The sequence below is a fragment of the Sapajus apella genome, unplaced genomic scaffold (assembly GCF_009761245.1).
Source record: "Sapajus apella isolate SASKATOON/1434 unplaced genomic scaffold, GSC_monkey_1.0 scaffold23, whole genome shotgun sequence".
Lineage (NCBI taxonomy): Eukaryota > Metazoa > Chordata > Mammalia > Primates > Cebidae > Sapajus > Sapajus apella.
Genome location: NW_022436963.1, coordinates 1,263,136 through 1,287,111, shown reverse-complemented (window position 1 = coordinate 1,287,111; position 23,976 = coordinate 1,263,136). Strand labels below are relative to the sequence as shown.

Sequence of the window (23,976 nt, the reverse complement as noted above, 5' to 3'; positions counted from 1 at the left end):
GGCCAGGACTGAGAGGCCAAGAGCAGCCCTGCGAGGTCCATGTGACTGATTTTCTTAGGAAACACCCATAGAATGAGGTTTGGAATGGAAGGGGTCCAGACCAGAAGTGAGAGCTGAAGAGGCCTGAAGGGGGAGGTAGCAGTGGCTGGACTAGGGACAGTGCTGGGAGGAGGCTAAAGCTTCTAGTGGGGTTTGTGGCTGGAAGGCTGTGGGGGCCCATGTGTGTGTCTGTATCTGCCAGGCTGTCCGCCGGGCTGCAGGCTCTATCAGATGTGCACCAAGGAGCATCTGCCATTAACTCCTTCCCCTGGGCCTCTGGAGCCAGAGATGCCTCCACTCCCACCCCAGAAGAAGCCCCTCCCTGTGAGGGCCCCTTGGGCTAGGCAGAGACCCCTGTCCCACCCTGGAACAGCCCCTGTTCCCATACCTGGCTACCCAGTCCCCCCTGGTGCTGGTAGAGGGAGAATCTCTCTTTGGCAGACTCTTCAGCGGTGGGGCTGAGGGGCTTAGGGTCAGACAAGGACCGCTGCAGGGTCTTCATGGGGCGAGGCAGCGTCTGCTGGCGGAGAGCGCTGTCAGCTGTGAAGTGCTTCTGGGGACTCACGTGAGCCTTGTTCAGCCTCTCACTGGAAGCAAAGGAGGTGTCCAGGAGCCGGTGAGGGGACAAGGGTGAGACTGGTGAGTAGAGGACCTGAGGGGACTTGGGAGGCTGGCGGCTCATAAGCTGTGAGAGAGACTCTGGAGGCAGCTGGGCCTGGTACCCAATCTCCAGGGGATCTGGCTTCTTTTTTTCAAATCTGCCCAGAGGTCCTGGGGTAACAATCTGGATGCCGGGCAGGTAGGGGCTGATGGCAGTTGGCCCTACAAGCTGTGGCCCAGCTACACCCTGGGCCTGCCCGTCAGGTTCCGTCTGGCAGGCCAGGCTTTCCCCACGCCCAGTCTTCTCTGGAGCCGATATGTACCTGACGATCTCCACCTTGGGATCGGTGGCAGCTGTGATGTGGATGGCTGGAGAGACCCTGGGCAGCTGGTCAGGCTCTGTCTGCACAGAACAGTCACTGATAGTCTGGATGCCCACACTGCTCATGGCCCTCGCAGTGGCGGCAGCAGTGGATGATGAGGCAGTGGCATCGTGCTTGCTGTCAGAGCCTGAGTCTGAGTGGCGGGGAAGACGGGACCTGCGGCGGCGCACTGGCTGCTCCCACTCAGCACTGTCCTCGTCGTCCGTCTGCACACTGCAGTCAGTACTCCTCCGTGCCCTGCGTCGCCGGGTCAAGAGGTAGCGGCCCTCCCCATCCTCATCATCTGTCTGCACGCTGCTGTCAGCAATCCTCCTGACCATGCAGGGCTCAGGTGCAGATTCTGGTTCACAGGCATCTCGCAGGCGTGGCATGGAGTGCCGCTTCTTGATGCCACTACGGCTGGTCTCCCATTGCTCCTCTGTTTGCAGTGACATGTCTGAGGCAGAGCTGGGGAGACCCCGGTGTAGCACAGGCTCACGAGGCTGCCCAGGTCCTTCAGGCCCTGCCATGGCAATGAAGGCTGCGTGGGTAAGAGGGGGCCAATACTGGCCATTCTGGGCCAGCTCAGCAGCCGCTAGGGGAGGCCCTCGGCCAGGTGCTTCACAGGCTGCAGGGAAGGGAGCTTTCTGCCGCTGCTTCTGCTCCTCTAGCTGCTGCTGTAGCTGCTGCTGCAGCTGCTGGATCTGCTCCAGCTGCAGACGCTGCTGTGCTAGCTGTTCCCGCTGCAATGCAAATTGAGCCTGGCGCTCCTCTTGCTGCTGCTGCAGCACATGGTGCTTAATGGTCTGCAGCTCCTGCAACTCCCGCTGCACCAGCAGCTGCTCCTCCTCACGGTGCCTCTGCAGCTCCACACGTTCACGCTCTAGCTCCTCTTGCAGCCGAAGTTGTCGCAGCTTCTCCAGCTCCACCCGCTCCCGCTCTAGCTGGAGCAGCTGCTCCTGCTGCTTCCGCTGCCTCTCCTCCTGTGATACTTCCTCTTTCTCGAGCCCTGGCCGGCTGAGGGCCCCAGTGCCACCTCCAGGAGCAGCATCTGCTGGTGGCTTCTGGCCAGCTAGTGGGGCAGGAGCTGGGGCTCCTGCAGCCTCCTTAATGGCAACAGGGGTTGTTGTGGGAAGAGGCTCTTCCCGTGCAGCCCCTGCTGGCATCTCTGGCCTTGGAGGGCCCCCAGCCCCAGAGGCCTTGGCAGCAGCAGGTTTCCCCAGATAGACAGGACCCTCTGCAGGTGGAACACTGGAAGCAACGGGGAATCTACTTGGTGCAGGATATCGGTACAGCCCTGTGGGTCCAAGAGGTACCCGGGGGGCAATCATGGGCACGCGTGTCAGACTGGTGAGTGGCACGGCTGTGACTCCACCAGATGCGTAAGGCCTGTACATGCCACCACGCACCATGGGCCGCAGGACTGAGGCAGGCTGGGTGGTGATGGGCAGTGTTGCAGCAATTGGGGTGTTGATAGTCGAGTAGATCATGCCATCAGCTGCACGCACAGTGGCTGTGGATGGTAGCAGCTGTCTGATTGCTGTTCCATGGCCTGCTGCAGGCCCATACTGGGCCAAGTTCCCAGGACTTGGGTGGCCCTCTGGAAAGGTGGGGTTACCAAGGAGTCCAGGTCTGAGGGGAGCCAGACTCTGTGGAGCACTGAGCCCAGGCCCATGCTGGGACTGGTACTGTACAAGGTCAGGGCCACCACCACCACTGCCATGCCGCCCACCATACTGGTCCATGGAGTTGAGGGCAGCGCACATGCGACTGATTTCACGGGCTGTGGTGGCACTGTACTGGGCCAGGCTGGCCTCCTGGAAGCCAACTGTGTCTCCCCGTGGGCCGTACCTGTGGTCTGAGTAGATGTTTGACACTGAGCTATAGCGCCGCATGGGAAGTGGGTGAGCCAACAGGTCTGTAGGATGACGCAGGTCCGTGAATGAGCCATACTGCAAGCCCTGCCCTAGGTAGCGTCCATCTGCAAAGCCCAGGCTGTAGGAATGCTTCAGTGAGCTGAGGTCCACAGCCGAGTCTCGTCCAGGGCCCTGGAAGAGCTGCCCAATCCTCTGGGCATGGTAGTTGAGGCCAGCCTCAGCCAAATTGGTGTCAGACATGGAGGAGTACAACCTACCAGGCAGGCCCTGTGGGTAGGGCCTCTGCACCTCATGAGGCCCAGGCCCCACAACCCCCTGTGCCCGGTAGGTGAGGGGCTCAGGAGGCTCAGCGTCCTGGGGACCATAGAAGGGGCCACTGCTTTGCCCAGGTGGGGCAGCATCTGCCATGCTCTTCTCAGGCGCACTAGGGGCGGGGTGGAAGGTGCCAGTGCAGCTGCTCCCAAAGGGGAGCTTATAGACCATGTCACAGCATGCCAGTTGGCTCTCAGGCCTCATCCCTGTGAGGTCCAGGGCACCCGCAGGCTCCTCAGGGAGCAGCGTGGTCACAGTGCCAGCTGTGCCCTCTCCCATCTGCACCACCACTGTGTGTGGCTTCCTGACACCTGGCAGAGCATGTGACCGAAGCTCTGCAGGGGTGGCCTGGTGGGGCTCAGCACCAGGCTCTGGCACTGGGCCTGGCTTGAGGCCAACACTCTGGGCGGTGCCTATCTGAGTGATTAAAACATCCCTTCTGGCCAGAGGTGCTACTTGGTTGGGCAGGTTATATCTGGCAAGTTTGGCCTCCCTGGGTCTTCCCCGGGGCCCACTTCGGTATGGGGCTGTTTGGACAGCCTGCTCTACTTGTTTGACCTGGGCCAGGCACACAGGGCTACCTCCACCCTGGCCAAAGTCAAGGCGGCTCTGGTAGGGGTCTCCATAGACCACAGGCTGCTTTTGTTGAGCCATGAGCACAGACGAGGCCATGGTGATGCTCACGGTGGTGGCAGTGGCAAGGAAGGTATGGGTCTGCTCCTGGGCATTGAGGTTGATAACCAAAGGCTGCACGGCGGTCGACTGCCGTCCTGGGATTGGATCTAGGGCAAGACCATACTTCCTCGCTTCCACGGCAAGAGAGGTGAGGTCCATGCCCTGGTCAGTGAGGATGATGGGCGTGGGCTTGACAGCTGTACGGAGGTCTACCACTGCAGTGCCAGGGGGCCTGGGGCCTGGCTCAACCCTAGACGTCCCAGGGACAGAGGAGATCCGGCAAAGGGAGATGTTCTCAGCAGGGAGGGCACCCCAGCCATATAGTGCCAGGGGCCCATCCACACCAGCACTGGGTGCCCGTGGAAAGCCAGGTAGCCCAGGTGGCTCTGGGGGTAGCTGAGACACACTCGGAGGTGTTGTCTGGCTGTAGCTATGGGTGGTGGGCAGGGTTTCAGTAGGTGAGCAGAGCGGGGAGGTGGAGGCATTGGCATGTACCATCCTGGTCTGGCTGGAGGCATCTGATGCCAGCGTGATGACCATAAAGGGAGCCTCCTGCGAGGACTCCTGCCACACCAGGCGAGGGGTGCTTGGTCGATGTGGTGTTTGTGTGCCCTGGGCTACCATAGGTGATGGGGTGGGGGCACCAGGACTCCATGGCCTGTCCGAGGCAGGGGCTAGACTTGGTGTCTGTGTAGAGAACTCTGCTGTGGCCCTTTGGCCCAGCTTGCCAAGGGAGAATGTGGGACTCTCTGAGGGGGAAGATGGGGAGAGAGGTGGGCTGGAACTTGCAAAGTAGGAATATGCCCGGGAAGGCTGAGGAGTGCCACCCTCACTGTCACTTGCACTCAGTGGCTTCTCTCTGGCAGCCCATCCAGCTGCAGCAAGGCCACTGGGGACCTGGGGTAGATCCTCAGTTTGGGACCCATAGTTTGCAGTGGTTGGGCTGTGTCCATAGCTATGGCCTGTGGAAGACGGTGAAGGACTACGCTCGGAGCCTGCTGGGGAGGCTGGAGTCATATATCCTCGTGGCAGCCCTGCGGGACAAGGAGCCACAGCTGCGGTGGCTGGGGTCCCAGGGCCCTGGGACAAGGGCATGCCTGCCTCCTTGTAGGCTGAGCTGGGGGAGGCAGGAGAGCTGTGCAGCTTGAGGGGGTCCTGAGGCTCCTTTGCAAAATGCTGAGTGACACGGACATCGGGAATAACTAGGCCCCCGCTGCTGTCCAAAGAGGTGGGGGTGGAGAAGGACACAGGGGCAGCGAGCTGGGTGGGACTGGTACCAGGAGTAAGGGGGCCGCCATTTTGCTTCATCGGGTCCATGTATGCACTCTCAGCATTCAGAAACTGCTTCTCCTTCTTTTTGTCCTCAGCAAAAGCCAGGTCTCGTGAGGAGGCCTGCCGCATGCGAACTATGCTCTGTGACGTCTGAAGAATTTCTTCGTACACGGCTGCTCCCAGGCTGGCTGGTGTGCCCTCTGTGGCAGGCTGAGCAGCCCGGCCATAGTCACGGTCTGCAGTGTCTTGATATTCGAAGGAGCCTGGGCCCCGGGGGCCTGTGGGCTGAGAGGGGCCACCATGGGGTCCCCGGGCCCCTGGCGCCTGGCCCTGCTGCCTCTGGAGCAGCTCAGCTTTGCGCATCATCTCCTCATAGGCTTCCTCAGCGCTCTTGAGGGGCCGTCCGGAACTGGGAGTGGTGGAGCTGCCAGAGGGTGTCTCGGTTGGTGAGTAGAGGGACATGAAGGTGGGCAGGTTGTACTCACTGCCTGACTTGTAAAGCCGGCTGGGGCCACCATCCAGGGCCTCAGCCTCAGAGTCAAGGGAGGGTGAGGGCGAGTACTCAGAGCAGGAGGAGCGGTGCAGCTCCTCCATCTCAGCTGCCTGCCTCAGCTCCTCCGTCGGGGAGGCATCCTCGATGGGTGACAAGTTACTGGGTGGTGTCTTGGAGCGCTCTCGCCTCCGCTGGGCACGTAGTTCTTCCTTGTCCCGCCGGGTCTTGCGGGCCGTGCTGCGGATGCGCTGCTGCTCCACCTCCCGCATCTTCTCCTGCTCACGCAACAGCTCCTCTTCCTCCCGCAGCTCCTCTTCCTCCGAGGAGTCCTCAATGGTGGGCAGCAGGGGTCCATGGGAGCGGTGCCGGGCCTTGCGCTGCTGCTTTGCTTCTTCCAGACGCTGCCTGCGGCTGGGGCTGCTGTCACTGTCTTCCTCTAGGGAGGACAGAGAGGTGGGAGAGGTGCCCGAGGTATAGCTGGGTGTGGAGGCAGGCAATGTAGAGGAGTGCTCACCACGGGAGCGGTCCTCAGGGGAGCCTGTCAGGCTCTCCATCTCCAGCTCGGGCTCCCGGTCCAGACTGGGGTCAGGGCCTTGGCCCAGGTCCAGCTCATGGCCATAACTTCCCGTGCTGTTGAGCTCAATGGTCTTGAAGCGACGGAGCCCACCCTGCAGGGTCCCACTGCCATCAGTAGCCTCTGCTGTGCCTCCCTCGGGGAGCAGCTCCTCATAGCCCGTGGTGGCATTGTGGGGCAGCCGCCTCTTGGGTAGTGCTGCTGGTTCTTGGCTAGGCTCAGGCCTGGGTCTGGGGCCGCCCTTCTGGGTGCCATGCTTGGCCAGGCCATGCCCGGAGGTGGCAGTGTCATCCTCCTCCAGGTTGTCTTCCTCGGCACTCATCTCCAGAATCTGCTGTCGCATGAACTCCTCATCAGTCAGTTCTGCTGCCCTGGCTGGGGGCTGGGGTGGAAGAGGGGACAGGCCACCTTCACTGCTGTCCTCCACATAGTCATGCCTCAGTTGGCTGCCAAAGTCATCTGAGGACTCAGCAGTGTCCTGCTGCTCCCTCCGGCGCCTCCACTCGACAGAGCCTTCCTCTTCCTCCAGGATGTCCTCCAGCTCTTCATCAGAGTCAAAGGCCTCAGGCGTGATGGACAAGGAGTGGGGCCGCTGCTTCTGTTCCTCGCCAGTACTGCTGCAGGGTGGCTTGCTCTGCTCACCACTGGGGGCCAGGCCCTGGGCCTCCAGCAAAGGCCGTATGCTGCTCCCCACCTTGTGGATCTCAGAGGGGCTGGGTGGACATGGCCCTGTCACCCCTGCACTGTCCAGTTGTTCCACCTCCTGCTGCACAACTCCTGTGATCTCACTCTGGGAGCTAGAGATGCCGTCGGAGGAATAGCCTGTGTCACTGAGGCTCTGTGGGCTCCGAGACAGGTCTTGAGAGTAAGGCTTGCCCACCAGGTCCTGCAGCAGGGTGAAAAGCAGATACTGACTCCCCATGGCAAAGCTTGTGGTGGGATCCCAACCCTCTCTGTCAATCCCAGGGCCCCAGGGAAGAGTCCTTCCATTTCTCAAGGGCTTGCCACCCACCCTAGCTCCCTTTTGCCTTGAATAACCTGAAAGCTCCATGGCAAGCCCAAACCAGCCCTTGGTCTTCAAAGAGAAACTTTACTAGATCAAAGGGTATCAAAGCCCAGCAAAGCATCTAACAAGATGCCATATGTAGCCTCAAACTCACAGTCTTCAAGACTGCAAGAACCTCATCTAGACTTTCCTTCTGCTGGGGTGTCCCTTCCCTCCTGTGTGGCCCCAAGGCACCTGTCCTGGGCCTATAGCTCGGCCACCCAGGAGGCAAGCCTTTCCATAGACTGTCCTGTCTGAAAGCTAAGGTCCCTGGAAAATGAATGGGACTGACCTCCACCTCCCCACCCTTGGGGGCTTCTGGAATGGCCTTGATGACAGGGGTGGCAGGTTCGGCCCTCCTCACCCCACTCTTCACTTTAGGAGCCCCAGGGGTCGGGGTAGTCTCTGGAGGTGGCTTCGGCATGGGCTCAGCTTTAGTGGGGGCTCCAGTCTTCTTTTCCAGGGCACTGCTTGGGGTCTTGCTAGGTTCAGAAGCCCTGAGGGGCTTGGCCTGGGGGCTGGCCTTGGTGGGTAGGGGGCTGGCCTTGGTGGGTAGAGGGCTGGCTTTGGTGGGTAGAGGGCTGGCCTTGGTGGGCAGAGGGCTGGCCTTGGCGGGCAGGGGGCCTGATGGCTGGGCCAGCCCCTGTGGCCCTTTCTGCTTCAGAGGGGATGTTCCAGATGCACGGTGAGGGGCCCCAACAGGGGGCTGCTGTGAGGTGGGCAGTGGCGGGGGGGTCGGCTCTCCCAGGCTGCCCTCCAGTAGCCGCTTGGTTTGGCAGTTCAGACAGAGCCACTCTGTTTTCTGCAAGGAAATGGGAGAGGAGGTTGATGAAAATTACAAAGATACTGAAGAACTCAAAGAATATTTCCATGGCTATTTCTGTAACCTTAGAGAGGAGAGAGGCTTTCAAGTCATGACACCGAAGACATAAGGAGAAAGACTGATCAATTTACTGCCCCCAAATGACAAACTTCCTTATCCTTAAGATGAACATGTACAAAGTCAAAATGCAAGTAACAACCCAAAGAAGAGTACTTTCCTTAACTGACAGAGAACTTTTCACCCATCCAGAAAAGGGAGAGAACTGTGGGGGATGGGAGGGCCTAGCCCTAAACATAAGGGGAAGCTGCGGTCTCAATCTGAGAGAGCAAACAGTGCCTAGCGGGCTGGTATGGAGTCCAGCAGTTGATTACCCTCGCAGAAGTGCCTCCCAGCTCTTAGGTCTGACTCTATCCTTACCCAGCTGAGGAGGGGTACCCTTTAGATGCCCTACATATATATACTCACTATGTTCCCTGCACAGCCCAGCCCTAACACCACTTCTGACTCCCTTGGACCTTCTCTGATGCTCAATGTGTCTCCACACAAAACCCCATGAGGCAGTAAGTGCTGGCCACTGGCCAGGCCCTGGGCTTACTTGGCCTAGCAGGGTCCACCCACAGAGGTGCCTGGGGAGAATGCTGGATAGGTTAAGACCAAGCCCCAGAAGAACAGAACATGGGAGATCACAGAGCCCAATCCAGGAACCCTAGCTCATATGCCCCCTGCATCACCTGTGTACACAATGGAAATTCCCCTGTGGAAAGGACTGTGAGATGGCAAAATGACCCTGGAGAGATGGCAGGGCTACAGGCAGAGACCAAGAGAGAGAGCTCTGGAAATGAGCAAACAGCCCCTTCCCCAGCCCCAGGGTCAGCATGATGGGTTTAGGATCTAGGTCCAGAGAGTGGGCTGGCCCAAGGCGGTGCTGCCCTCACTCCACTTTGGAGCCCTGTACATCCATCCCATGTTAGCCCTCTCAAGTTTGGTTATCTGCTCTAGTCCACCTTGGTGGCTTAGCAAACCCATCTCTGGCCTGCAAACTCCACACAGAAGCAACAGTCTAAATGAAGCAGGGCACCTTGGAAGGGTGGTCTGGATGGAGGAGGCACCTAATGCTAAGTGCTCTGACGGAATGCTGGAGAGACCTGCTTGGCTGAGCCCAGAGGCCTAGCCCTCAGCAGAGATGCTACCTGCGATCACATGCTCCCTGGGGCTTTGCTTCTTCATACGCTTATTCACGGAGACAGCCAGGCTGCAGGTTGCCTGGCAGGCCCTCTTGCTCCTGGCTCTGCTATAGTAGGCAGTGAGGAAGGAAGATAAGGCAGGAAGAGGAGGGTGAAGTAAGAGCTAAAAATAAACATTGACCTGGCTGCTGGAGGCCCTTCCCAAGCCCTCTGGGGGTGGGGAAGAAGGGTACAGCACACTGGGGCTGGTAGGAGTAGAGCCAAGGGAGACCTGTCCCAGGCCCAAGTCTTCTGGGGAATGAGAATCAGGTGGAAGGCAGGCCATGTAGAATCTCTGTGCCTGGGGGATGGGACACAGCTGCTGGGGTCCCAATTTCTTTATTCATTCTATTCTCATTTTCCCCAACTCCAACATACCCCTACCTCCATCCCGATCGTTCATTTCCTCATTCTTCCACTCACTTCCATTCCCCAACTTCAGTGTTCGTTACTCATTCATCCGCCCAGTCATTGCACAGCCTTCTCATTCTCTGCCTCGCCCAGCCCATGCCAGCCCCAGTCCTTGGGAAAGTGCTGCCTGCTTACCCCTTTGCTTGGCCTCTTTGACAAAAGGGCAGGGGATGGATAATGGGGTGGCTTTGTTGACTACTTCTACCTCACCTCCCTCTGTCCAGCTCCTTTCTGGGGCAGGAAGGCACAAATCCCCCAAGGACAATCATCACCAAACGGTAGGAGAGGCAGGTGTATATGCCTTCAGATGGAGCTCAGTTGTTCAGGGAATCACTATTTAGGGTGAAGAAGGGGAAATGAGATGACTGAGTTAACTGGGGTGCTCTCTAGGCATGTGAGAGCTGCTGCCTTCTGGGACCACTGGCCATTTGCCTTGTGGGCCAGGACACATCCTGCACTGTCTGCCATCATCTAAATGAACCTGAAGTCCACATAATCTTTTCATGTGTGGAGCTGGCTTACATGCCAGTATGGTTATGGTGACACCATTCCAGTCAACACCCTATGGCCAGCTCCCTGGCCCTACATACCCTCAGCCCCGTTGCCAGACCAGGGGACCGTGAATGAGAACTCCAGAGAAAAGGATGCCCAGAGGTCATCCTGGAGGACACTGGACCACAGGGATGGCCATCACTGGTGCTGCTGTTCCTCTCCTGACTCTGCAACCCTGCATCTCCCTATCCCTGGACATGCCTAAGCTCCTTCTTTCTGGGCCTCTTCTTCCCATAAGAGAAACCCTCCCTGGTGTTCCCAGTGTGTATCCTTGTGGCTGAGCTGTACCTCCCTCACCTCCCAGGACCAAATGTGTTCATTCTCTCTAGGGCATCCCTCATGATACCAAGAGCTTGCACTGGCCACAGGGTCCATCCACACCCAGATAGGAGCTCGTGGGGATGCTTCCTTTTTCACACAGAGACCCTCTTTCAGGACACTCCTGTTCCAATACCCTTAAGCTTAAGAGCTGACTGTGTCAGGCCTTGCATAAGCATCTGAGGTATAGCATCTAACCTGGTTCTGTCCCTAAGAGGGAGTATTGTGGCCCCCATTCTACATGGGAGGCAACAGGGCCTCTGGCCTGGTGCCCCTTCTGCAACCCCTGCCCCAATAAGCAAGCCCAGCCCCACGTATCATGGGTGCAAAGTATTTTGCCCAGGGTGCCTGACTTGTCAAGAGCACAGCCAGAATTCTGGTAATTATGATATAATAAGAAACTGGTAATGTTACTGTGACAATTCCAATTCTACTAATTTCTTCACAAACTCTATTTTGAACTGAAAGTCAATTAAAAATTAAGCCAGAGGGTAGTATTATCCTTCTAAAAGATAAATAGGTAAAAAAATTGGAACCAACAACTCTTAATTATGAAATGACTCACTAAATAGCACTATGGTTATTTTTTTCAGAAGAAACTTCGAAGGGGAAAAGGACCCAGTTTTACTCCCTCCTCTATTGTGTGCTCTGAGCTCCCAATCTAGAAAGAAGAAAGATTTTTACAGCTCAGAAATGTTCAGGAAAATTTCCAACCTATGGGGAAAATTCCCAACCCATTGGCCCAGATGGTTGACTCTGGCCTAAGGTGGAGTCCTGGGAAGGTCTAACAGGCCTGTGGGGAGCTATGAGTGAGGCTCTACTGGTCTGTCCTTACTTTGTATACAGAGACACAGCACAGTCATTCTAGAGCTGGCAAGGTCCAGAGAGAGACAGGTATGGCAGACACATCCTTAGGACCCAGAGAAGGCCCTGCTGGCCTTACCATCTCACTCCCAAGGCAGGGTAAGTGTCTCTGGCAAGTGCTGAGAAATCAGAAACCACTAACCAAGAACACACAAAGTAGGTCACAAGGAAGCACAAAATTGCTCAGGACGCCAAGTGGCCATTGGCTGAGGTGAGATCCAAGACAGCCCATGGCCTGGTTAGGGTCCTCAGTGAAGAAAAGCAATGGGGGACACATCAACACTGGCCCCTCTCCACCAGCCCCTTGAAAGACCCAAGGCAGGTGAAGTCGCACAGAGGTTTTAGTCATCGTGTGGGTAAGGGAGGTTAAGGATGAAAGGACTAAGGTTGTCACCGTGGGTGGGAGAGGAGAGGCCAGATTCTTCTAACAGTGGGGAGGCAGAGCTGGCAGAGCTTGATCCATGGAGCAGGTGCAGAAGTGAGAGAGGAGGAGGGGAGGATGACCCTGGCTGCTGGCTTGCGTGTCTGGTGGTGGATGGTGGCACAGTCTCTATGGTGGGAACCATGGGAGGGGCATTATGGCCGCCTGCCCACACCTTCCCCAGAAGGACCGCAGGCCTTCTGGGGACAATAGCATTGACAGGGAGAGCTATGAGAAAGGAGTTAGAGAGATTTCATCACCCTTGACTGCTGTCAGGAGCAGCCCAGGCTGGGGATGAGGTAGGACCAGGGCTAGGACAAGGACATCTCCCAGCTTTGCTTTCAGGCTCATGGGATCCATCAGACCTGTGGAGACAAGAGTGGTCCTGGCTAATGAGGGGGCAGCGGAGCAGGAGATGGAGACAGCAGGAAATCATGGGGGGTGTGATGGGGGGAACAATGGCCATCAAAAGACAGAAGCTCCAGGGTCCAGGAAAGCCAGAACCAAGCAGTTAATGAAAGGCCTAGGTCAGAATCCAGACACTTCATTTCAGTGTGCAACTAAAACTCTTCCGTTTGGGCAGAATCAGCAATTCCTGTGGCCTGGCCCAGGGGCTGCCAAGAAGAGCTGTCAGGAATATTTATGCTCCTGGACAGAGACAGTCTTCCCCTCCCCTTCATGCACATTCTGCTTAATAAGGAAATGTGGGCTGGGAGGTCTCTTGGGGACAGGAGTCCTCCAGGCCAGACCAACTCAGGAGTCCACTGGGGTTCACAGTCCCTCAGTGTCAGGGTGCCTCACCTGACCGGCAGTGAGTTTATGCCTGGAGGTCTCTGGGAAGAGCAACCAGCTAGGGTTCTCCTGGTCTTGTGGTGACATCCTGGTGCACCCTTCCCCTGAGCCAGTGAGGCAAACTGTGGCCAGTGAACCACCAGACCTAGAGCTTGGAGAGTTGGCTTTGTGGTGCCTAGAAGACCACATGGGTGCCACGTGAGGAGGTCAATTGTCTTGTTCAAGAGTGCCCTTCCCTGCATATTGGAAAGCATGGCCTTTGGTGGCCAAAGTAGTCTTCCTACTCACCCTGGGCTCCCATGGGGACTCCTCTGGAGGCCTGGCCCAAAGGAAGTCAGAACAAGGTGCCACAGAGGCCATGGAAACACCGTGCTCTCCTCTCTTGTCTCATCCTGGGCCAGTGATAGTTTGCACTCTGCACACCCCTGCCCCACTATCAGCTACAAATGGCTCAGCCCAAGAGACCAGAGACCTCAGATGGCTGCCCATGTGCAAGAGCCAGGGCCTTGCCTCGAACAACTCCTAATGTGGCACGGCTGGGAAACACATTCACCTATCAAGACTGAGGGCACTCTAAGGAAGCAGACACACTAAGCTATGCCTAAGGCAGCACAGTAGGGGTGGCCCTGGGCCGGGGAGAGTGAGCCACAGGACTGGGGGAGGAGCAGAAGCAACATCTGCTCCTGGCCCAGGCTGGTCCGGTTCTGCCAGGGCACCTTCATCTTCTGAGCCTCTTGAGCTGGACTCCAGGCTTCGAGGGAACACTGAACCTTACACTGGGCCTCCTGCTCCCTCCCACCTAGCACTGCACAGTACCCAGTGCCCTTCCCTGGAGCAGAGTCTGCGGAGAGAATGGCCCCAGCTTTCTGCCTCAAACCATCCTGTGGGAAAGAGGAGCATCTCCGAGCATCCCCACAAGCAGTCTAAGGAGAGCCCAGGCCCAGCCTGGGTAAAATATGTGGACCAAAGGCTGTGACTTTGACAAGTAGATGTCAACACTTATGACCTCAGAAGAGACAATCAAGGTTGAACACCAGCTAGCTGGGCTAGAGCCTGGGCAGTGGGACATGCCCTGCCCCATTGTGAGAAAGCTCCCACCCTACCCTGGACATGGGACACAACCCTCTGCCCCATGGCCGTTCAATCCCTACTGCTGTGAGGGTCACAGATCCATGGCAGTGTTGGACCTCCCCCTCTGAGCAGGGGAGGTTGGTGTCTTTCATTAGGGACATGCCATGGTAGCTAGAAATGGGGAGGCCAGCTCAGGGACTCTGGGATCAGCCTGAGGGCACTAGTCAGAGTTAGCAGGCACCATTACGCCCAACTACTGTGCCAGTTAGTTCTCTGAGTGAAAGTTAGTTGTGAGTAGAACTGGGGCCTGAGGTAGGAACAGGAAAGGGAATGCAGTCCCTCTATAGTATTAGTTGTGCAGGGGCTGCCCTGTGGCTGCTGCACGCCCAGTACTCTTCCTGGTTCCCATGCCACCCACTACCCCGGCCTGGTCTCTCATCAAGTCTCAAGGGAGCATGCTTGGTCCAGCTCTTACCTCCACCAGGTGGGGTGTTGGGTTGAAGCCACACAGGTTGCACACCTGGAGCTTGCAGGTGGTACACGTGTTATAGTTGGCTGGGCTCTTGCTCCCCACGTTCAGCTCAGCTTGGCACAGTGGGCAGGTGGCCCTTTCCTTCGGCATGGTCTTTGGCTTGGCAGCAGCCTTCGATGCTACCTGGTGTTCTGCTTTGCCATGCTTTGGACTGGTTGTTCCCCCAGTTTTCGCCAGAGCTCCAGGCCCAGATCCAGGACCTGTTCTAGCCCCAGGTTCAGTTTTGGCTCCAGGTGCTGGCCCAGGCCCGGGCACTGAGCCCGAGGGTTTTGGGCCAGCCTCCTTGCTGGCATCACTGAAGACAATCTTGGGTGTCCCCTTGCTGGGGGCAGGCTGGCCCTGGGTGTCAGCCTCGGGCTGCACAGACATGAGGGTGCTCGCCTGGGTTAGCAGCGATGCGCCGAGGCCGAAGAGCTTACCAGTGAGGCCCTCCTGGGTCTGCTCGGCGGCACCAAGCCCAGTGGGCACTGCGGTGGCACTTTTGGCTGGGGCCTCTCCTGCAGGTGGCCTGGGCTCAACTGTGGAAGGCTTGGTGGGTTGAGGGGGCTGAGGAGACACCCTCCCCACCTCTGGAGGGGCAGCTGCTTGGGCAGACCCCGGCACTGAGGTGGCCCTGGCTGTCTCAGCCTGGCAGGAGCCAGGCTGTGGTCCTCCTGGGCCCCGAGATCTCTCTTGCTCTGGCTTCCCCTGGGGCTGTTTGGCAGGGGAGTGTGCAGGAGACAGGGCTGGGGAGTGCAGCTGCTGCTGGCTCTTGGAGCGAGGTGCAGTGGTCATGTCCATTCCCAGAGCCCTCTGCATCTGACAGTTCAGACAGAGCCACTCCTTCACCTGAGGAGAGAAGCAAAATAGTCAGCAGGGTGGCCAGGACTGGCAGTACTCATGGCCCAGGTCAGTGCAGGCTCCACAGCAGCCAAGGGCACTCCTAGCACAGGCAGGAGCACCAAGTCCTGCTCAGGCATTTCTGGGTTGCCAGGGGGCAGGGCTGAAGGACAGATGGCATTCCCCTACCCTCTAGGAGTTGCCAGGTATATGGAGCAGAGCAAAGGTAGTCCCATCCCCCCGCCCCACCTCCAACCACCAACCCACTGCCTGCCATACGCTCCTGCTTGAGAGTCCTCCCCACCGCCCCCTGGCTGTGCCTCAGATCTGTGCACCCCAACCTCCTGCTTGGATGAACCCAATAGCCTTCCTTCCCCTGCTTCCCCCTTCAGGCCATTTGCACACAGCAACCAGACTGATCTTTTAAAACCTAACCCAGGAGGAAAGGCATGGCCCTAGAACAGTGCCTGTACACAATGGGTGTTCAGTAAAAACTTGCAGAATGAATAAATATGTGAAGAGTAACACGTGGGAGAAGGAGGCATAGAGAATAAAAAGAAACCAGAAAGAGAGAAAAAAAAAAGAGAATAAAAAGAAACCATGATTCCCATTCTGAAGGAGCTCAGAGTCTAGCTGAAAAAAGATGATATGGAATGAAACATCTTGAGAGCAAAATAAGTGAGGGAAAAGTAATGCAATGTAAGTGACTGATGTTAAGTAGAATTTTTAAAAGCCTTTTTTTCCCCCTTAAGGAAGATAGCTTTTTAAAGAAATGGGATAATTCATGCCTCCAGAGCAAATGAGACATGTGCCGCTATCCATGTAATAAAAACACGTAACTTCCCTCTGTCATTAGCCCTGTGCAGGGATGGGCACGTGACCTGGCAAACAGAGCCAGTTAGCACCTTCTGTGTTATTTGGTAATGAACAACAGGAGAGAGGGTCTTGTTTCCTTTTCCTTTGGATTATTAATCAGAAGGATGTAGCTTCGGAGCAGTAGCAGTCTTTCCCAACATGCAGAGAGACACTAAGAACAACGTCAATAGCCTGGCGCGATGGCTCACACCTGTAATCCCAGCAGTTTGGAGGCCGAGATGGGCATATTATGAGGTAAAGAGATCAAGACCATCCTGGCCAACATGGTGAAACCCCATCGCTACTGCAAATACAAAAATTAGCTGGGCGTGGTGGCATATGCCTGTAATCCCAGCTACTCGGGAGGCTGAGGCAGGAGAATGGCTTGAACCTGGGAGGCAGAGGTTGCAGTGAGCCAAGATCACACCACTGCACTCCAGCTTGGCAACAGAGCAAGATTCCATCTCAAAAAAGAAAAAGAAAAGAAAAAAAAGAACGACATCAATAGATGGTAGGAAAAGGAGTCGAGGAAACGGGAAAGGAGTAGATCTGATGACTTCATTCCATTCCCTGGATTTGGCTATGCCCCAAGTCTACCCTTGGACTTCCAATTACATGAGCCAATATTTTTTCTCCAAAAAACCCACATGTAAATCAGAGCGTCTCACTAATAGGATCAAACCCTCTAAGTGGATTCCCACCACACCTTGGGAACTCTTTGGTACAACCCTGTGACCCACCCCAGCCTGCCCCTTTCTCTGGCCTCTTTTCTGCCATCTCCCCTTGGCTGTCTCACTGCAAACACACTAGGCTGTCTGCTCTGCCAGTAGTCCCCTGAGCTCATTTCTGTACTAGGGCCTTTGTACTCCTTATTCCCTCTGCCCCCTGGCCCAGCTTGTTGTATAGATTTCAGATGAGGTATCACTTCCCCACCAGGGCCTCCTCTGGTCACATAATCTAAAACACTCTCTCTCCTTTGGCCAGGCACAGTGGCTCATGCCTGTAATCCCAGCACTTTGGGAGGCAGAGGCAGGAGGGTCATTTGAGGTTAGGAGCTTGAGACCAGCCTTACCAACATGCTGAAATCCCATCTCTACTGAAAATAGTAAAAATTAGCTGGGTGTAGTGGCGAACACATGTAATTCAGCTACTTGGGAGGCTAAGGTAGGAGAATTGCTTGAACCCAGGAGCAGAGGCTGCAGTGAGCCAAGATTGCGTCACTGCACTCCAGCCTGGGCAACAGAGGGAGACTCTATCTCAAAACAAACAAACAAATAAATAAATAAATAAAAATAAAACACCCTCCGGGTACTCTGCATCAAATCAACCAGCTTATTTTCTCTATAGTGCTTATCTTTCCCAAAGTGTCTACTAATTTGTTGTTTATGAGGTATCTCCTGTCCCCGCAAGTGGCCTGTGAGCTCTCGTTGATAGGTTGTTCCCAAGGCTTCACACAACATATAGTGCAGAGTAGGGCTCATTCCAAAGAGGCTTGCTTCATTCATCCTGGCAATTTGGTCAGGCGGGTCACAGCTCAGTAAGGTGGAAGCCCCAAGATCTGGTGCCTCAATAAAGAGGCTCCTCCTCATCAATCAGAGCCAAGGCTGGAGGCCAAGGCTGTTTTCTGTCTGTGGTTGCAGCCAGAGGTTCTGAGTGCACCCAGATGGCCACCCAGTCATCACCAAGGGAAGGTGCAGTCTCATCCCTGGGGCAGAAGGCCTCTTCTATTCCCCCACAAGCGTGGCTCTAGCCCTGCTCTCTGCCTTGAGGCCTCAGGGCTACTGCTGCAGCTTGACTTGCCATTTAGGGGGCCTGGGCTCAGGTGCCTTATCCCAGCAACCCAAGAGCAGCAGCCAAGAAGAGGGAGAACACTGCACTTTAGCGGGCACCCCCTTGTGTCAAGCACCACATAGGGCATGATCACAGGCATTCTCTCATTTTATCCTCACAGGAGAGAAAACTAAACTCTGAGACGTTTTAGGAACGTACCCTCATGGTTCCCTGGCTCGGAAGTGTTGCTGCTGGCAAGATCAGCCCTGACAGCTCTGCACAGCTCCTAGACCACAGCCTGGACAGCCTGGATCCTGATGCCTTCTACAGTCCTGCCTCTTCCAAAGGCCAAGTCAGGCTCTAGAAGTCAGCGCTGCAAACCCTGGCAGAGGCCCCTAAAGGTCAATCCCAGTTCTAGAAACTCTAAGAACGGTGATGTTGAAGCTGTGAGGTATGAAGCCATTCGCCTAGCTGGGAACCATTAACATACCCAGATGCTTTTTAAGAAGCAAAGCAGTTTTGTCTATGTTTGGGCAGAGAAAGCCACAGAGAAAACAATTTCAGTCCCTGAACCCAGTCTAAAGACCTCTTTAGAAAGGTGATTCTTAGGGCCGGGCGTGGTGGCTCACACCTGTAATTCCAGCACTGTGGGAGGCCGAGGCGGGTGGATCACGAGGTCAAGATATCAAGACCATCCTGGTCAACATGGTGAAACCCCGTCTCTACTAAAATTACAAAAAATTAGCTGGGCATGGTGGCCTACGCCTGTAGTCCCAGCTACTCAGGAGGCTGAGGCAGGAGAATTGCCTGAACCCAGGAGGCAGAGGTTGCGGTGAGCCAAGATCGCGCCATTGCACTCCAGCCTGGGTAACAAGAGTGAAACTCCGTCTCAAAAAAAAAAAAAAAAAGAAAAAGAAAGGTGATTCTTAGGAAGGAGGGGCTCACTCCCATTAAAGTGGGAGTTCCCAAAAGCAGGCCACTTCTACTCATCCGGAGAGGGACACTGGAAGGGGATTACTCCCCAGAGGGAAAGCTCAGCCCCTGGTTCAGGGTGGCAGCCACAAATTCAGTTCTTGCCATGGGTGCCCAGCCCACACCCAAGATCTCATCTCTCTCATTCACCTGGCCACTGCAGCATGCCCTGAGGTGAGACTTCTTCCCGGAAAAGGGGATTTTGGAGGTAAGGCTTCTTATCCTGGGACTTTGGGGTGACTCTCCCTGGGGTTCTAAATCAGGCTCAACAAAGGCACGTGCCAAACCTCCTGCACTTACCGCCAGAACTTTCCTTTCCCCAGCCCCAGTTATCCAGGCTGTGGCACAGGCATCTCACCTAAAATAGAAATTCTCCAAGAAAAGGCTGAAACACCCCTCAATGACTCATCGCCCAGATGGGTGCAGCTATTTCTAGCCAGCCTCTTCCAGACGGTGAGGAACCTTGACCGCACCCTCCTCACAGCCCCTCCCAGGCTCAGGCCCAGCATGCAAGACCTCCTAAGGAGGACACTGGCTGAGGGAGTTCTCTGAGGCCAAAGAGACCTCCCCATCTCTGCCTCTCCCACAGATCCCCAGGAGTTTCCTGGAAGGAGCCCAACCTCAGCCTCTTCCTATCTGCTACAAGGCCCCCTCCATCTTCCAGGGGATGGAGGCTGTCCACGGGGTAGGGAGAAAGATGATAGCCGTGCACCCCAACCTACCTGCTCACCCAGCCTGGGTATACATGAATAGTCCTGTGGCAGACTCCCCTGGCTTGAGTACCAGCACGATTAGAGCCTTCCTTAGCTGCGCAGTGATGCCTCCTCATCAGGAGGTTGGGCCCAGAAGGCCCCCTGTGGCTCCTAGGCCTCTCCAAGCTGACTGTCCACCAGAATCAGAAGAGCTATGCTTCTACCAGTGTGACAAGAAGGCTCAGCTAGGGTTCTGCTGTCTAATACCTCCAAGACCCTGATCTGGCACATGGGCAGATGTACAGGCCAGCAGCCATTAGCCTCATGTCCCAGGAGCCTTCCTGGGGGTACCGTAAGGTGGACAGCTCTGCTGGACATTAGCTTCTATCAAGCTGATCCTTCTTGCCAGCAAGGAAGCCCATCTTGCCATCTCCAAGGATTGGTAGGCACCTCCATGGAAGCCTATGCACCCTAGCCCAGTAGGGGCCTGGATAGCAGCAAGGATGGGAAGGCTCAGTGCAGTACAAGGTCAAGAGGTTGTTTGAGGGGTAGGGGAAGCAGAAGCTACAGGAAGCCTTCCTACAGGCTTTGCAGGGAGCCACTGCCACCTGCTCTGCCATGAGTCTGCTAGTGACTTGGAAAGGCAGGGCCCTGTGGGCTCTGTGGCTCTGAGAGGACTTTCTCCCTCAGAAGAGTCTTTCTTAGCTGCTTCCTTACTCAAACTGTTCAGTGTGCAGAAGGGCAGCTAAGGTGGCACTGGCTACCAAGGATCCAGAGGCTTGGGGCCCAAGCTGGGGGCTGTATGAACCCTAAGTTGAATGAGGAGCTGTGATCTGTCTGCAATGGTCACTCCCTGCACATTCCTCCAATGGGCTCTGGAGCAAGGAGGGCAGCTCTGGGAAGAGCTTCTACATCTTCCCTTGCAGGAACACTGGCTACAAAGAGTGTCTCAACCCTCAAGAGTGGGACCCAGCCTTGCTTGCCATATCTGGCCCCAAAGGATGCTCACAGGGTGGAGTCTGCCTCACTGTCAACTCCATGGCTACCAGGAAGCTCTGAGAGCCCCCAGAAGTCACATGTTCTCTTCCCACTCCCCTCCCCTCACTCCCCAGCAGCAAGGAAAAGGAGGGCTGCAGACGTCAGTCAGCCTTTGTCCTGTGGAGAGCCCCAGCCCTACCAGGGAGAGCAGGCACTCAGTGTTTCAGATCACTCAGCACTGACATCACGCCTGATGCTGCATTCATGTTTTCCATTTTGGCACAAGTTGAAACATCACAGAAACAGCTCATAAAGGAGCCCTCCCTGCAGGTGCCAAATCTAGAGGTTCTTAGGAGGGCCCTACTGACTAGTGTAACTATATGCCTTTCTGGGCTATGAGTCACTGGCCAGGTCTCAGCTGGAGAAACATACCTCCCCATGTCCCATAGATAACAAGGACAGGCCAATGTGCAGAAGGGCAGCTAAGGTGGCAGCTGTGAGGGAGGGAGCCAGGCCTGGCCTGGATCCTCACACTGCTATAGCAATGGACATGTCACCTGCCCCATCTAGCACCTTAACTGTCAGCTGGCTGACCTCAGGCTTAGGAAGCAGGTACCACAGGATCCCAGTGGGCACAGTCACACTGATCCAGAGCTGGACCAGCCAGGTGAGGCCTGTGCCAATCTATCAGAGTCCTGAGGAAGGTCTTGGAAACCTACCCAGCATCTGAGGTCAAGATCTGGGGAGTGGAGGGTGAACCTAATCGCTTCTTGGGGCTAGAAGGCCTCACTGGCTTGGATCTTCACAAAAGGGAGGAAATCCATTCCCTTGTTGATCCCTGAACACATCTGCCTCTCCGCCTCCAGTATTTCTCAACTCCTCCCACACTGCTCTAGACAGCCTCCCCTCCCTCCCAGCCTGATCCAGTGCACCCTGTAACGCACCCCGTCCATGACCTGCCAACTCACCTGCACCCTCCCCATACACGCTTCTCTTAGTCCCCAGTCACCCTCTCCAGGTGTGCCCTTGGACTAGCCTCAACTTCTCCTTAAAATCCCCAGGACCCTTTGGCTCATCCCCAGCTTCCCCACATTTCTCCCTGGCTTCTGCTGCCCTCCTAGCCCCTTCATCCTGGCCTGCAAGTCCTTGGCCCTTGCCTCCTAAACTCCCACTAAATGACTCTCATGGTCACTCCAGATGACCTGCAACCCACATGGGGCTGAGCTGCAGACCGCTTCTCAAAGCTTACCAACTGGAATAATTAATCTCTGTACATTGCATTATATGTAAACTTTACCTAAAAAAAAAGAAACCTTACATAAATGCTGAACTCTAGTTAATGATATGCTTGGTGAAGTGCTTAGTTGGAAGTATACTGATGTCAGCAATGTACTGTTTTTTTTTGTTTGTTTGTTTGTTTTTTTGAGACAGGGTCTGGTTCTGTTACCCAGGTTGATGTGCAGCAGCATGATCATGGCTTACTGTAACCTCTGCCTCCCAGGCTCAAGTAGTCCTCCCACCTCAGCCCCCTGAGTAGCTGGGACTATAGGCATGGCACCGCCATACCCAATTTTTTGTATTTTTTTTTTTGTAGAGGCAGGGTTTCGCCATGTTGCCCAGGCTGGTCTTAAATCCCTGGGCGCAAGCCATCCTCCCACCTTTGCCTTTCAAAGTGCTGGGATTACAGGTGTGAGCCATCGTGCCTGGCTCAATGCAATGTACTTGGACATTCAACAAAAAGATGGATGGAGAAATGGACAGAAAAGCCAGGAGAGGAGGGGTTCATCATAAATCCAGAGAGTAGCTTTGTGGGTGTTCCTTACAATTCTTTCAACAATTTTGTAGGCTTGAAAATGTTTATACCATGATGGTGGGGGTAAAAATGAGTTGTTGGCCTGATTGTTCTGTGTTGCTCCACCCAGCGAGGCATCAAGAGCTCCTGTGATGGGCTCTTGGCAGTTGACTCCCAACTACTGCCCAGACATGCTCCCCTCCTGGACCCCTTGGCCCTCCACTTGCTGGCCTTTCTACTCTTCTTTGCTTATCCTTGCCAGCCACCTTTGCTGGGTTCTTCTCAGTGTTGGGGAGCCCAGATCCTGGCACCTCTTCTCTCTGTACACATCTCTTCTATGGCACTTTAAATATCATTATATGCTTGTGAATATGAAACAAAAGTCTCCATCCCAACCAGCCTGCTTCATGCCAGGGTCTTAGATTCATCAGGCACCTTCAACTTGGCATGGCCCAAACAGAAAAATTCCCTATCTCCATCTCCTACCCCCCATATCCAATCGAATTCTGTCTGGTTAGCCACCCAAATACACCAGGAATCTATCATGACTCTCCGCAGTCACTATCACCACTACCCCAGCCACAGCCTCGGCCCCTTCTGCCCTCTGGCTCCCAGCGCCCACCCCCTACCCCTACAGGCTGTTCTTCACATAGCAGCTGAGGGGGCGCGGTATGTGTTTGTGTGTATGTATGTGTTGTTTTAGTGTATATGTATGTATATGCACACACATATATTGTGTGTGTTAAAACAAATATAAAATTGCCATTTTAACCATCTTAAAATATATAATTCTGTAGCATTAATTATTCATAATGTGTAACCATCACCCCTGTCTATTTCCAGAGGGTTTTTAAAATTTGTATTATTTTTGGCTGGACACTGTGGCTTAAGCCTGTAATCCCAACACTTTGGGAGGCTGAGGCACATGGATCACTTGAGGTCAGGATTTCGAGACCAGCCTGGCCAACATGGTGAAACCCCACCTCTACTAAAAATACAAAAATTAGCTGGACGTATTGGCAGGTGCCTGTAGTCCCAGCTACTTGGGAGGCTGGAGGTGGAGGTTGCAGTGAGCTGAGATTTCGCCACTGCACTCCAGCCTGGGTGACAGAGACTCTGTCTCAAACAAACAAACAAAAATTTGCAATATTTTTATTGTGGTAAAATATATGTAAATTTACTACCTCAACCATTTTTAAGTGTACTGGTCAGCAGTATTATATTCATAATGCTGTGTACCCATTACCACCCTTCATCTTTGTAACTCTTTCCATCTTGAAAATCTGAAACTGTACCCATGAAACTCCCCTTTCTCCCTTCCTCCAGCTCTCGGCTACTACCATTCTACTTGTCACTATGACTTTGACTACTCTGTCTACCTCATATTTGCCTTTTGGTGACTGGCTTATTTTACTTAACATAATGTCCTTAAGGTTCATCCATGTTGTATCTTGTGTCAGATTGTCCATCCTTTTTAAGGCTGAGTGATATTCCATTGTGTGTGTATAGGTATATACATACACTTGGCTTGTCTGTTCATTTGTCAATGGGCTGTTCGTTGTTTTCACATTTTGGCTATTGTGAAAAATGCTGCTATGAACATGGGTGTACGAATATCTCTTCAAGACCTTCCTTTCAATTTGAGTGTATACCCAGAAGTGGAATTGTTGGATCATATGGTAATTCTATTTATAATTTTTTGAGGACGTGCCACGCTGTTTTCCAGAGTGGCTGTACCATTTTACATTCCCAAAAACAGTGTAAAAGGGTTCCAATTTCTCCAACATTCTTGCCAACATTTATTTTCTGTTTTGTTTTTTTTTTTTTTTTTTTTTTTTTTTT

General features: G+C 54.8%; 1 protein-coding gene and 1 long non-coding RNA gene across 6 annotated transcripts in view; one reads left to right on the top strand and one right to left on the bottom strand.

The window, feature by feature from the left end:
* Positions 1-23,976, bottom strand: part of BSN (bassoon presynaptic cytomatrix protein) — a 44,287-nt gene that overhangs the window by 12,965 nt on the left and 7,346 nt on the right. For 4 of the 5 annotated variants that reach the window (XR_004272413.1, XR_004272411.1, XM_032289841.1 and 1 more), the window contains exons 2-4: positions 14,200-15,084; positions 7,542-8,051; positions 428-7,090 (exon numbers count right to left, since the gene is read on the bottom strand). Coding sequence is in view for 2 of the 5 variants with exons in the window: in XM_032289841.1 (XP_032145732.1) it covers positions 428-7,090; positions 7,542-8,051; positions 14,200-15,054 (8,028 nt within the window). In the remaining 3 variants the exon portion in view is untranslated. The remainder of the gene's footprint in view (positions 1-427; positions 7,091-7,541; positions 8,052-14,199; positions 15,085-23,976) is intronic. The other variant, XR_004272412.1, reaches the window with a different exon arrangement.
* LOC116559303 lies at positions 5,499-21,815 on the top strand. The gene is made up of 3 exons (XR_004272415.1): positions 5,499-5,583; positions 17,882-18,298; positions 18,620-21,815. It is a non-coding gene; the product is annotated as an uncharacterized LOC116559303 (long non-coding RNA).